At 39.2% G+C, this 13581-nt stretch overlaps 1 protein-coding gene across 2 annotated transcripts in view; it reads right to left on the bottom strand.

Annotated features, from left to right (window-relative positions):
- The window catches only part of LOC117002782 (connector enhancer of kinase suppressor of ras 2-like), a 165259-nt gene that overhangs the window by 72386 nt on the left and 79292 nt on the right, over positions 1-13581 (bottom strand). For both annotated transcript variants that reach the window (XM_033072191.2, XM_033072192.2), the window contains 3 exons: positions 12913-13000; positions 6701-6742; positions 4191-4310 (listed from right to left, as the gene is read on the bottom strand). In XM_033072191.2, the coding sequence (XP_032928082.1) occupies positions 4191-4310; positions 6701-6742; positions 12913-13000 (250 nt within the window). The remainder of the gene's footprint in view (positions 1-4190; positions 4311-6700; positions 6743-12912; positions 13001-13581) is intronic.

Below are 13581 nucleotides of genomic sequence, written 5' to 3'. Positions count from 1 at the left end.
TATATCCAACATCTGCAATAAAATGCTGCCTGTTTATGTGACAGCAAAACTGCTCCAAATCTGGCTCTGGGCACAGGAGGTAAATCACAGCAAGGTTCCCCAGCCTTCCATCAACCTCCATCCCCAAGGATTCAGCAGCAAGCTCAGGAGCTGCCAGCAGCAGCACAAACTCCTGGCTCAAGGGCTTATTGTGGATCCATCAAGCCAAAAAATTTAAAGTGGGGAGGCAATTTTCTTAAATCACAAAGTTACTTTATTCTATTCGATTTCCTAAAAATTTATGTGTGCATTTTCGGGCAGAGCTAACGTGATTCTCAGAATTTAATACTTTTTTTAGTGCAGGAATTTATTTGAAGTTTGTCAAATTGATTGTTTGAAACAAAGCCTTTGCCTTCCAGACATCTTGCTTGTGCTGATAATGCTGTGCACTTCAGATATGAATGGTATTACCATACCCAGCACTACAATTCAGGAGAAAAAGTGCTTTAAAATCTTTAAAGTTACTTCAAAATGAAATAGAAAATACATGGAGGGTGTTTCAGTATTTGCCACTGAAAAATCAATGGCGAAATAGGAAAAAAGGAAGAAGCAGTTTGAGCGGTGGAGCTGGGGAAGGAATGGAAATAGAGAGGAAAAAGCCCTTTTATCTATTGTATTATTATTTTATATATTTCTGGAGGCCAATAAATGCCTGCAGAGATCAGGATGCAAAGAGAGTCCCCAGGACTTGGAACAGAACCCAAACCCAGAGCTCCCAATGCAAATTCCTTTGTCCAGCAAACTGCCAGGAAAGCAGAGCACACAGAGTGTCCTGGGAAGGCTGCAGATAAGGGCACTTTTTAATAAAGCTGAATGCAAAAGAAGGTATTTCAGAGAGGAGAAAAAAAATAAAGGGTGACTCTAAAGCTCATAAAAGCACAGACAGAAAATTAGAAAATGCTGGAATTGAAGATGCACATTCCAAAGACTTCGAGTCCCTTTGTGAAAATGCTTTATGATCCAGAATTTATTTACACAATTAAACACACAGACACTGCCCTGCAGGAGTTCTGACTCCGTGCAGCAACTGCATGGACTCAGACCTGGAAATTAATTCTGTTTATGTGTGAGCTTCTGCAATGTCAAGAGGATTCCTGGCTCGTTTGGGGAAGGAATTAGAAGGCATGTAATAAAAGTTTTGCAAATGGAGTTTTGAAAATTTGGGAAGACTCATAATTAAGTCAGGTGAATATCATTCCAGACAGCTGAATTCTTCCATAAATCTGACTGGTTAACAACTTTAAACTTTTGTGTTTGTTTTCTAGGTGCCAACCCTGGATGAACCCTGTTCTCAGCAGCTCTGAAAATCAGAGCTGCACTCAAACCCAAGAGAGCCTGTGCTTTAAATTTATGCTATAAAGGTAACAAATGTTCTGAAAAATTGTTCAGTAAGCTGCTCTTGAAAAATACATTTTTGGTGATTTTCACACCAACTGCTGTGCATTAGCTTCCTACCTCTAAATCTAAAATTACAGTATCCTTTTCATGAGTGTGTTGTGAGGATGAATTAATTAGTGTCTGTGAAGCACTCAGTAAGGCCATATAAAAAATAAATAAAACAACTCACAATGAAATCAGTAACTCCAGGGACTGCAGAGCTGAGCTGGAGTGTGGTAAATCAGGCCTCAACCCCTACACTGAATGATAAGGATAAAAATGGAACTCTGAATACTTTCCATTCACTGAATAGTGCTCATTTTTCTCTTGAATGGAGCAGATATCCTGTGGAAAAAAATCTGCTATACAATCATGAGAAAGCCATTTGTAATTCATTACTCTGTTCTATATTTGATTCTGATTAATGTTTTCTTTTCCTTTTCACATGATTTTTTCTTTTATTCCCATTTATAGTCCTTTTTCATATTTTCTTCTAAACAGAACACAGTGTCAGCAAAATTGATTACAAGGAACTTTCCAACCTAACACGTTACAGCGCCTTCACAATTAGGCACAGAAAACTCACTTATTCACTGTGATTTCACTTCATCTAAGGGAAAAAGGGGGGAAAAAAGGAGAAATTGCCAGGCAATTCTGATTGCAGTATTTGTCTCATGTCCTCTGTCAGCAGTGCCCACTCACTGCTGTTTTGTTGGCTCTTAACTCAGGGGCACACTGGGGCTGGAGAGCCACCCAGGGGCTCTTCCACCCAGCCAGGATCATTCCAGATCAGCTCCTGCCTCAGGTTCTGCCAGGAAAAAAAGGGGAATGTGAAAAAGCACCAAAGATCTCAGCCAACAACTCTCACCTTGGTCACTCCAGAGCTTAAATCACACTCCAGCACTTTATGGGCAGCTCCTGCCAGAGCCTCATCCTGCACACCAGGGAATCTCACTGCCACAGAAAATGCTGATTTTGGGGGTAGATTCCACTCCTGTCCTGGATCCAGAGCCAGCAGCAGCACCAAGCCCTGCTTGCTGTGCTCCATCATCTCTGAGGAAAATGCATCTCTGAGTTCACCACTGATAATGAACTTTCCCCTAATTAGAGCAGCAGAAATACATCCCATTTCTGCCCAGAGTGCTGACCTGCAGGGTGTAGCAATCCTAATGCAAGGCAAAAGCACTGGGACATCACAGCACATCTCCTGTATTTCCTGGGTACCCTGCACTAACCCAGAAATCAGAGCTGGAGGGGAAACTGGGCCATGAAGGGAACACGTTTGGCCATAAGGATGCAGCAGCACAGCGAGGAAATTGTATCTGTGCTCAGGATTACACACTGGGCTGAGCATCTGCGATGCCACAATTCAAATTAAACGTGGTTTATGCTGTGGTGATGGGCTTTGTTGACTAAATCAGCCTAAGAATAAAGTCAACTTGTGCAGGCACACAACACCCCCTCATGTTATTAAAATATGCCATTCTCAGATTAATATGCACACCTCAGAGTAATTATGCCCTTGTAACTCTGACAGGATTTGCATATGACGTGTGTCGCTATTCAATGTCAGAACAAAGAGGAAGATGTTGCAATAACACCAAGTGTCTCAACTAACAGAAATTTAAAATCTGCAAATCACGCTGAATCACAAACAGGAAACGTGTCACAAGGTGGAGAGTGGCACTCAGATGGATTTTGATTTGTCATTTTGGAGATTTTCTGGGGATAAGCCTCAATTTCTCTCCCCACTTCCCCTTTTTTTCCTCCTACCACTTCTTCCTTCAAGGCAGAATTCCTGAATTACTCTTCTTTGTAGGGAGAAAATAAAAATAAAAAGAATGGTGAGAAGGCAATCTAGGTGATTGTGCTGGGGAAATCAGCCTGGCTCTTGAGGAGAGTGAGTGAGAACACCCCAGTGCCTGCAGTGCCACCTTCCTCTCCAGCTTTTACTGGGATCTTGGGCTCCCAAGCACAATCCTTATTTTCCTACAGCCCACCAATATCAAATGGTTGCAAAGTAAGGCACTGCAGAGGGGAGGCAGAAATCTTTACCCACCAACCACTAAAATGTCACCAAAATCCATTGTCCAAAAAAAGGTATCATACTACTATATTATAATATATATAATATTATTAGGAATATATTATTACATATATACATTAATATTTAAAAGCTGTAGCCAAATAAACTCTGAAACTGTCTGTGCAGAACATTTCCCTGCTGTGACCCACCACCAATGCAGAGCCATCCAACCAGGCTGCTCAGTGAGCAACAATTTACAAATAAAAGAGATTTCTTTTGTTCCTGGGAAGATACTTCTGAAAGTTTTATTTGCCCTGATCTTTAGGGAGGCATTTAACTCCATTTATGCAAGTGCAAGACACAGATCTTCCACTAATCATTCTGAAAGCACATTAAGGACATTAGTTAATTTTATTTGTATGTGTTTGCATGTGGGGATTATTTCAGTACATTCCAAGAACTGCAATCTGCCTGTCAAAGGATCATAGATTTAACTACTCAAACAGTTACATGTGAAGCTCTAGGTAAAACAGTTTTTAATTTTTAAAAAACCCAAACCAATCCCTTTGTTTAGATAAATGTCAATTAAACCACCTTCAGAAATCTGGTCCAGCTTACCAAAAAAATGAGGGCATGGTATGAAAATACATTTTGATTTCTTGCTAAATTCAAAAACCAGATCACCCAAAGAGCTGAGGCTTGTGCTGGGCATTCTCAGAGTTAAAGCTGGAATTTCTCTGCTGCTTACCAAGCCCTCACTGGGCATGATGCTGGTGAGATGAACGACCTCGAGGTGTGCAGACTGGGACACCAGGGAGTCAGAGGAGAGGGAGATGATGTGGTCACAAATCCCAGACAGGGTTTTACACTGCAAAGAAAAGCAAATCCTGATATCAAACTGGAACTCCAAGTTCTTATTCTAAGAACTAACCAAGAATAAATAGATAATTTTCATTCTTAGTGCTGTAAACCCTACAGGTGAATGAAAGTCAAGAGCAAGTGGTGAAGGGAACAGAAAATATCCATAAATGTCAGGAAAATGTACATGTGTGTGCAGTTCTGCTGCAGAAGAATATCTGTATCTCTAAACTGTCCTCTCCACACTGTGTGCACTTCAAAAACAAAACAACCAAATGAACTTCATCCTTATGATTATAAACACAATGGAAGTTGAGTGAAATAAGTAAAAATAAATGTCTTATGCAACTGAATAACCTATTTTGGCTTCCAAATGATGACATCATCCCTACCAACTGTGATAATTAGGTGAATTCTGCTCTTCAACTTGGAAAGTTTCCTTTATTACAAATTAGCCTGGCAGAGAAGTGCCTTAGTTAACCCATTTCCTGAAGTAAAATTCTTATGCATCTTTGAACACATCCTTTAAGTGATATTCTACATCACAACAACTCTGCAATGATTTTGTTATCCTGCCTTCCAGCCAAAGATCTCAAAATCTGAATGCAAATCCAGAGAAACACCTTCAAAGCAGGAGCCCCATTGCATGGACAGCAGCAGGGACAAATTAAACCCATCTGTCCAAGCAAAGTTTGTAGGTCAGGGGGGAGCTGAGCTGAACTCCCAGACAACGTTCATGTGGAAAGATTTATTCCCAAATTTCTGTGTGTTGCTTAAAGCACACTCCTTCAAAAAGTCTAAGCCTAAAAATGTTTGAACCTAATGTGAAAGAATTCATTGAATTTCAGGCTGGGTTTCTGGTCCAGGCTGTGCTGTGTGCATCTATTTTGCTTTGGGGACTGTTCTCTCATTTTTCCTAATTATAGCAAATTCCAGTGAAATCCCTTCAGGGAAGGGTTTGCAAAAGCATGAGGCTTCCTAATATCTCATTTGACACTATCCACAGAAGTTAAACAAATAAAGTTGTCACAATGAATAAGTTAAGTGCCTGGCTGTATAGGTTGTGCTCCCATTCACTGTGCAGTTACTCATCTGGAAATCCAGGGACAGCCCTGGGGTGGCATCTGGAGTTTGTGTCAGCTGCAAGATGCAAAGCATCCCATGAGGTGTGGGGCTGCAGCTGAAGGGCAGCATCTCCACAAACACTTCAGGCAGTTCTAGCTCAGGGCCAGAACCCCTGAGCACAATTTGGGTCTCCTCTTCTCCCAGCAGAGATGGAGAAACTCAAAAAATCCTGGGTGTGGTTGGTCCTTGCACTCCTTGTACTCCTGTGAGTACATTCTTTATTCAGTGCATTCTTTATTTTTTAATTTTGTGAATCACTGGCATAGCAAGATGTTTCCAACTGAGAACCTCTCTGTGCCTCAAAATTTGAGAGAATTTTCCCAGATTAGAAGCAGACTAAACCCCAGAGAGAACAAGACTTTCTACTTTCTACTGTAATGCTTTAACCTTAGAGTTGCCTCATGAAAATAGCTTTTTTAGTAAAATAAATAACAAAGAAATTTTCAATCAACCTGGTCTATGGAAGGTGTCCCTGCCACAGTTAGAATTGTGGGTTAAAAATAAATAAATTAATTAATAATATATATATATGTGTGTGTGTGTGTGTGTGTACACACTCCAACTCCCAGAAGATATCAGGTGCTTTTAAAAGTTCTATTCATACCCAGGTTTGCAATAGTAAGCTTTTTTTTTTTCCCCCCTCTAAAAGTCACTGCTTTCTAAATTTAACAGCACATCAATGTTTTATGGCAGATTTTAATCCCTGCTGGAAGCAGCGTATGTGCAAAAGGCTTTAAAAAAAAAGAAGAAAAAAGAGTCAGGCACTTGGGCAGAGCTTGTCAAAAGCTTATCTGAACTTGTAAATCCTTTGAGAGTTCCCTTTCACCACAGGCTTTAACTCTATCTCAGTGTCAGTACAGGTTTTCAGTGCTGCTACCAGGAAAATATAAAGTATTTGAACCTAAAGGCCAATATCTAATCAATAATCTTGAATAAGATTCTTCCACTCCCCTTTGTCATCAGATCTTTTTGGGTTCTGAAGGCACAAAATGCTCAGTCTGACAAGCAGTGATGCACCAGGTCCATCCTGGCAGGAATATTAACTGTACAGAACATTGTGCAGTTTCTAAACATAAAACAAGAATTTTGTATTGGTAATTAACTGTAACAGAGAGCATTACTGCAGGGAACTTTGATTTTTAGCAACTGGTACAATTCATCAGAAATTATGCCAAAGAGTAAGGAGTTTTATTTTCCTATAGCAACCTTATTCTTGGAAAAAATCAATTCCATGTGTGGGGCAAAAAGAGAGAATACCAAAGCAGAATTACTTACCACATGAAGAATTTTATTTTCTGTTTCATACACCGTACAATCCTGTGGTAAAACAGAACAAAACCAATTAAATGAATGTCACATTAAATTTCCTAATAAGCAATGAAAGAAGGGTTTATGCTGATAACAATCTCTTACATATTCCTGATGAACTTAAGACTTGTTACTTTTGGAGTTGGCATTTTCCTATTTTAGGTATCATTTTAATAATCAATCTTACACTCTGTAATTTCAGTGCCACCCTTACCTTGCTTTTTGCTTTAGTGCTATTACAGGGGTCAAAATATTGTTTTTCTTTTAGGAAACAAGCCATAAAAATTGCTAAAAGGGATCTGCTGCCTCTATTAATTATTAATGTTTGGAAGTTCCCCCAGTGTGACCCTCTGGAAATTGGGACACAGCCAATTTGGGGTTTGATCCATCCCCTGCAGCTCTGCCCCTCCTCCTCCTGCCACTCCACATCTCAGGTTATGCTCTGCTGAAACATAAAACACAAAGGAAAATGCAGAAAAGATCTGAGTGAGATTAGAACAGGGTCTCCCCAGGTCCTGCTCCCCTCTGGGGGCAGCCCTGGTCAGGGCTCCTTCTCCCCTTTTTATGTTGGGAAATTGTTAAATCCTTCTCCAAGTGCTATTCCACATTTCTGCAGAGCAAGACATGGGATAATTTAAAAAACCTGTCTTCTGTATTAAGTTTTTTTCCTTGAATAAGCTTTCAAGTAAAATTTAATTTACTGATAATTCCTGAAATGTCCCTTCAAGTAACTTGAGATTCCCTCAGTTGGTTGGAGCCTGGTGATGGCAACAGCAAGGTGAGGTTTTATCCCTGTGTGGGCTTAAGAGCTGGGCTTGATGTGTGGGTCCCTTCCAACTCAGAATATTCAAGCAGCTTAAGATTCCTTCTAGTACTCAAGATTTAATCTTTTCACTGGATCTTAATATATTAATAATAAGAGTTTATTGCTTCAGGTCTCCCATGAAATAATTCCAACCCCTCATTCCCTGAGCCTGAACTCTCACTTTGGGCTGGGACACCCTCTGGGGGTCTCTGCTCTCCTTTTCCAGCATCCCAAACCCTTGGCTGTCCCCATCCAGCTCTCCCAAAAATCCCTTTGATGATTTTTTCCCTGAGCCCATCTGAGGCAGCTGCTCCAAACCCTCAGCCCAAGGAACTGCCCCTCCCTCAGCTCTGAAGGTCAATATTTATTTTGGAGGATTGCTGCTCCTGTGGAGAAATTAATTTCTAAGTGACTACAGTTTAAAGAATATTGCTTCAGAATGAGAAAGTCAAAATCAGAAGATTGGGAGCACCAAGCAACAGAGAAGAATTTATATTAACATTTCATGGTCAAGCATCCCTTTGATGTTTCCTCTGTATTCAAACTGTTATTTTCTAGAGCACAAAAAAGAATTCAATTAGTCAGTTTGGCTGGCAATGCCCAAGGCAGTTTCTCCTACAAGTTTTGCACACTTCAAACAGCTCATCCACCATCTCCTTTTAACCCTCCACGTACCAAGAGAACAAAATGATCACAGCAGGGCTTCCAGCTTCACTTCAGAGCCAGTGTTCCTGTCTAAATTATTCCTTTAATTTCTGTGCTAGAAATGCAGTATGAACCTCCCTCTGAACAAACTTAATTACTTCAGGTCAAAGAATAGAAGACTCATGTACAGTAAAACTGAAATTTTACTGTTTTGTAGAGCAGAATTAATGTTAGTTGTACTTATGTTGCACATTCAAGATAACATTAGCATGAAATATGTTAATGGCTTTGGGATTCCTTCCAAAATAGATGTATATTGACTTTTTTTTTTTTTTAGTACATCAGACTAGTTTAACTGAGAGGTTAAAAGCACTTGCAGTGTTATACTAAAATATTAAGATATGTAGGTCACAATATTCTTCTGATTTATTTTCCTCTGATACATAGCAATGCACTAGGGATCTCATTAAAAAAATAATCTTCCAGGACTACCACTTATAGGATGTTGATCTATTTTTCTTAGAAAAGAAATAATAGTTATAGTCACATTCTTTCTACATTCTCCAGTAGCAAGATGACATGATAAAGATATTAGTTCTTAGAGTTTAAAATAACTTTGAAATTAGTAGCTGTGTTCTATTTCCCCTCTGTAAAAGGATAAAACCCAGGAATTACAAAATTAGTCACAGGGAAGGACTGCACTGTCCTGAGCATCCAAAATTGAAAAGTGCAGCACACCCCTGTCTCTGACAAAGTGAAACTGCTCCTCTGCATATTCATACAGAGAAAAGGTCAGTGGGACCTGTGCTCACCCATAATCTAGGCAAAATTTCAATTTCTAATTCTGAACGAAGGAAGAATTGCAAGCACCGCAAAAAATTTGCTGAAACCAAGAAGAATGTTTTATGGCAAGGTCTTGAGGATGGTTGGCTAACACATAAAAATGAGAAATATTTAGTTTATGAACTTATTCCTATAAAACAGTGTGGGTTAAGGCAACTACTGAAAAGAAACTGAGACCTTATAAAAGAGCACTGCCCAAAACAGCACAGGAAAGTTCTACACAGTCTTGGAGTGGTGGATATGACAGTGATATTTCAAAATACATTGCTGGCATGCATAAAATGAAATATTTCTGAAATCCAGACATTCAAAAGGAAGAGATCACCCTGGAATTAGGCAAATATACAATGGCAAGTGCACAGAACTGCCTCATTTCAAAGGTGGAGATTTGATCAGAGTGTATTTTTAGGAAAGAGTGAACAGATGTTTGATGAAATGTTCTTTAGCAAATGCAAGCAAAATAAGATGGAGGGGCTGAAAGCTGAAGTCTGCAAAGTTCAAACTGAAAAAACCACCCAGGTTTTGCATGGCAGCTGCTGAATCTCAGGGTAATTCAGGTGGAAGGGGCCTCTGGAGGTTGTCTGGTCCAGCCAAGGAGGGCTCATTTAAAATTCACACCAGGTACAGAAGTTATTAACAAACAATTCCTGGCAGTTGCAGTGCAAACTAAATGGCTTTAAAAATACCAGAAAAGCCATGCTTCATCCTAAACACAGTATTTGGTTAAAAGTAGGGGAAAAACCCATTATAAGGTGTCTGAATTTATCTCAGTGAGGTTAATTAGACATTTATATAGGGGAGAAAAGAAAAATTTTGTTTGGTTTTTGTTGGAAAAAGTTGTGCTGACATCCTTTGGTAAGACACAGAGTTTGTGTTGAGAGAAGTTTGTTCTTGCAGGTCAGTGAGTGTATCAAAAGCATCTCCCTCAGATTTAAACATCTTTGACATAATGAGGAAAAAATGAGAATCCCAGCTGCCACTGGGGCTGGGGAACTCTTCCTACTCAATGAAAAATTAACCAATGGCTGCATTTTATCAACAAAAATCCAACCTGTTCTTCCCCAGTTCCTGCAGTTGTGGTTCCCTCAGGACAGCCTTGGTGCTAAAGAATGATCAAAGCCAAATTTAATTCAGTTCTTGTGGTGGATTCCATCTCAGAGCAGGCAGAGCTCAAACACCTCAATATCCTGCTCTAAGGGATTTTTTGCATATTATTATAAATATATTTTGATGGGACACTGCACCCCAAAATCAGGATGTTTCTGCAGCTCTGTGCATGACATAATTCTTTTACAGTAGCTTAGTGAAGGTGATCAAAAGGGTTAAAAAACCTGAGCAGAATAAAGCACATTTCCAAACAGAAATGGACAGCTGTAAAACTCCTCTAAAATTACAGAATGAGGTTTTCTTTCAACCAGCATGAGTAGATGCTGTTTAAAGTTAAATAAGTGACTATTCATCACAGCATTTGCAAGGTGTGTCAATAATAATAATAATAATAATAAATACATTCCAATAAATTTGATCTAAGGTTGTGTCACTCAGATCACACAGGACATCTGAGCAGGAAGATTCATAAGCACTTTCTATATTAAACTGGGGTTACAGGGCAATGTCCCCTGTTAAGAAAATCCACCTGGAGTGGCAGCTGCAGGTTGTGCACACAAACCCTGTTCAATTTGCACAAAATGTCAAAGACATTCCTCACTTAATGTGCCAAATCTGTACCCTTGACTGCTGCTTTCACACTGCTGAATGAGGTATTTAAAATGTATGTAATTCATAAAACAAGGAGTATCTGAAAGGATCTGAGACCCAGGTTCCTATTAGTTATGCCTTTTAATTCCCATCCCAGCCTACAGCTGAGCCTGCAGTTCTGGTCTAGGTGAGACATTTCTGCTTTCACACATTAAGGTCAATTTTCCTCAGATTTTGTGGCAGCAAAGCTGCCTCTCTATGCCTGATTTGGTTTTATCTGCTCTTTCTGGTGCTAAATTTAACATTACATAAAAAGATCTTAATAGACAAGCATCAAACAAGCCAGATCTGACAATAAGATAAAGAAAATACAAAACTTGATTTGTAACCTGAAGAACTAACCAAGATTTTTCATCTTGGAATGAGTTGGAGTTTAAGCTGAAAGATTGTTTTTAAGTTGTCAGAAGGAGGACAGCTTTGGGACTGGAGTTGAAAAACTGGAAAAAAATAAAGAACCAAACTTCTGCTGGCAGAGGAGAACAGAATTTGATTTGCCAAAAGCTGGGACATGAAAGACAGAAGTGGAGACAGCAATTCAAAATTACTCTATTTTCACCTGGACCATAGGGAAAAATCAAACTCACAAACAAAGTGCAATATCAGCTGAAGGACAGAACCAGAATTTGGACATTTTATACTGTAGAGAAGTTCATTTTGCTTAGTCTGTAAATCAAAAATAGCCTAGTGCTCTAAGCACCTTGTAAGAGAAAGCTTAATAAAGATACATAAATAATTAAATGCCGACACAGGAATTTCTAAACTAAGACAAGACAAAAATGATCTTTGTTTTCTGCTGCAAAAATGCATAAAGGACAAGATTTCCAGCAGGAATAAAGCTGAATATTATAAATTAAGGATAATAGTGTAAAATACAATGGTATATTTATCAGTCTTAGTTCTTTTGCTCCAAGAACTGAAATAAAATTGAAAAGGAGGGAAAAAAATAAAAAAGTTTTAAGAACTACTACTCCATTACTGCCCCAAAAAGCATTAATTGAGTTCTGTGATTGGTTTGCTGGGAGGGTGCAGGGAAATGCAGGCAGGGGAGTTCCCTGCACTACAGGCAGGCCCAGCCTAAAGTCCCTACAGAACTGGAGCTAAAGCCAAGCTTTCTGCTTGCTTTCCCCTTCAACCCTCTCATCTTTTTCCTTTTCTTCATTCCAAGACAGCCCTCCCTGTTCTCTGACCTCTCCACATATTCCAGTAGCACTCATCAATATTTTATCCACTCACAAGGGGAGTGGTTCATTGTAAATATTTGTAAAATCAATTTATCCTCAGTCTTTCAGTATCTGTGTGTCACCTCTTGTCTCACTTCAGGGGCAGACACTGTAACAGACTATTATATTATATTATATTATATTATATTATATTATATTATATTATATTAATTATATTATATTATATTATATTGTTATAGGGGTACAGATCCACGCCTGAGTTCAAGGAGTGTTTGGACAACACAGGGTGAAATTTTTGGGTGTCTGTGCAGGACTTGATTCTGGTGGGTCCCTTCCAACCCAGAATATTCTATGATTCTATATATTACATAGAATTAAAGACCAGATAAATTAGTTTTATGAACTAGTGGAGGGTACCTTATTACAATTAACTAATGAATGTCAGTGATGCTGCCATTATCTGTTCTGTAGTTACTTGGTTTAATGTTATGAATATTTCATGTTCATCCCTAAAAAACTTCCACTCTCCTTTCACTGAAGAAACCACAGTCAGGTTTTGGATGTATTTTTATGTATTTTAAGAACTTGTCCCTGAAACATTTTGGATCATTTATATTTTAATCTGGAATAACCTGTTAGCAGTAGTTAAGCTGTTTCCCACTGTGGCTTTATTCTTCTGTTTAACACTTGCATGGTGGTAAATCACCTGATAGGAAATTGTCCACTCAAGAGCAAAGTGGATTATTTTAAATTCAATCTATCCAGAAGGATCACCAAAGTCCAAAAATCTTCCTGTCAGCCCCAAAAAATGAGAGTATGGAAAGAACAGGGAGGTGATGCAGTTGATGCTGTAACAATTTCCTGGTGCTGTAAAAGCTGTAGTTTTTTCACTCTTGCAGTTTTGAAGCAGTGATGTGAAAGAGCTCAGAGCAGAGAGCCACTCCTACCTGTTGCACAATGGTTGTTAGTTCCAGGCACAGTTGAACAATGTTGTTTTTCAGCAGTGAATATTCTGTCACGCTGACAAATGGAGACCTGGGGCAGGGGAAGGACAGGTTTATGCAGCATTAGGGAGCACAGTTTGCACTACAGGCACATATATGTGATACAGGGATCAGTTCTACAGCACAGAAATGCCAAATCATCTCAATCTCCAGCAGCAAGTTGCACAACTTTGAAACAAGAAAAGATGCAGGCAGGATGCAAACTGGATTTTGGCCAGAAGTTCTCATTTTTATGGAGAATAAAAACAGGAGCTTTCAAATAACCATCAACAGCCCAGATTTTCTTTGTACTGCTTATTAAAAAGATGTGATTTCTGGTGTGACATCACTCCTCAGCAGCAACCAGCACCTTCATTCAGAGAGCACAGTAATTCTTACTTAGTCACAGCTTCCTGCACGCTCAGATTCTCTTCAGGCTTTCCAAACTCTGGCTGAATCTGACCCCGTTTGAATTTATAAGAACTGACAAGGTCATAGCCTGAGAGAATCTGACTGCTGGCATTAGGTTAGGAAGATGTCACCAGGATTATACAAATCCTGTAAAGGAGGGTGATTCACTCTCACTGTGATTTCCAAGGTGCCATTTATACATTCCAGAGCATTCTGATTCCA

Source organism: Catharus ustulatus, chromosome 14 (assembly GCF_009819885.2).
Source record: "Catharus ustulatus isolate bCatUst1 chromosome 14, bCatUst1.pri.v2, whole genome shotgun sequence".
Taxonomy (NCBI): domain Eukaryota; kingdom Metazoa; phylum Chordata; class Aves; order Passeriformes; family Turdidae; genus Catharus; species Catharus ustulatus.
This window is presented reverse-complemented; position numbering and strand designations above follow the sequence as displayed.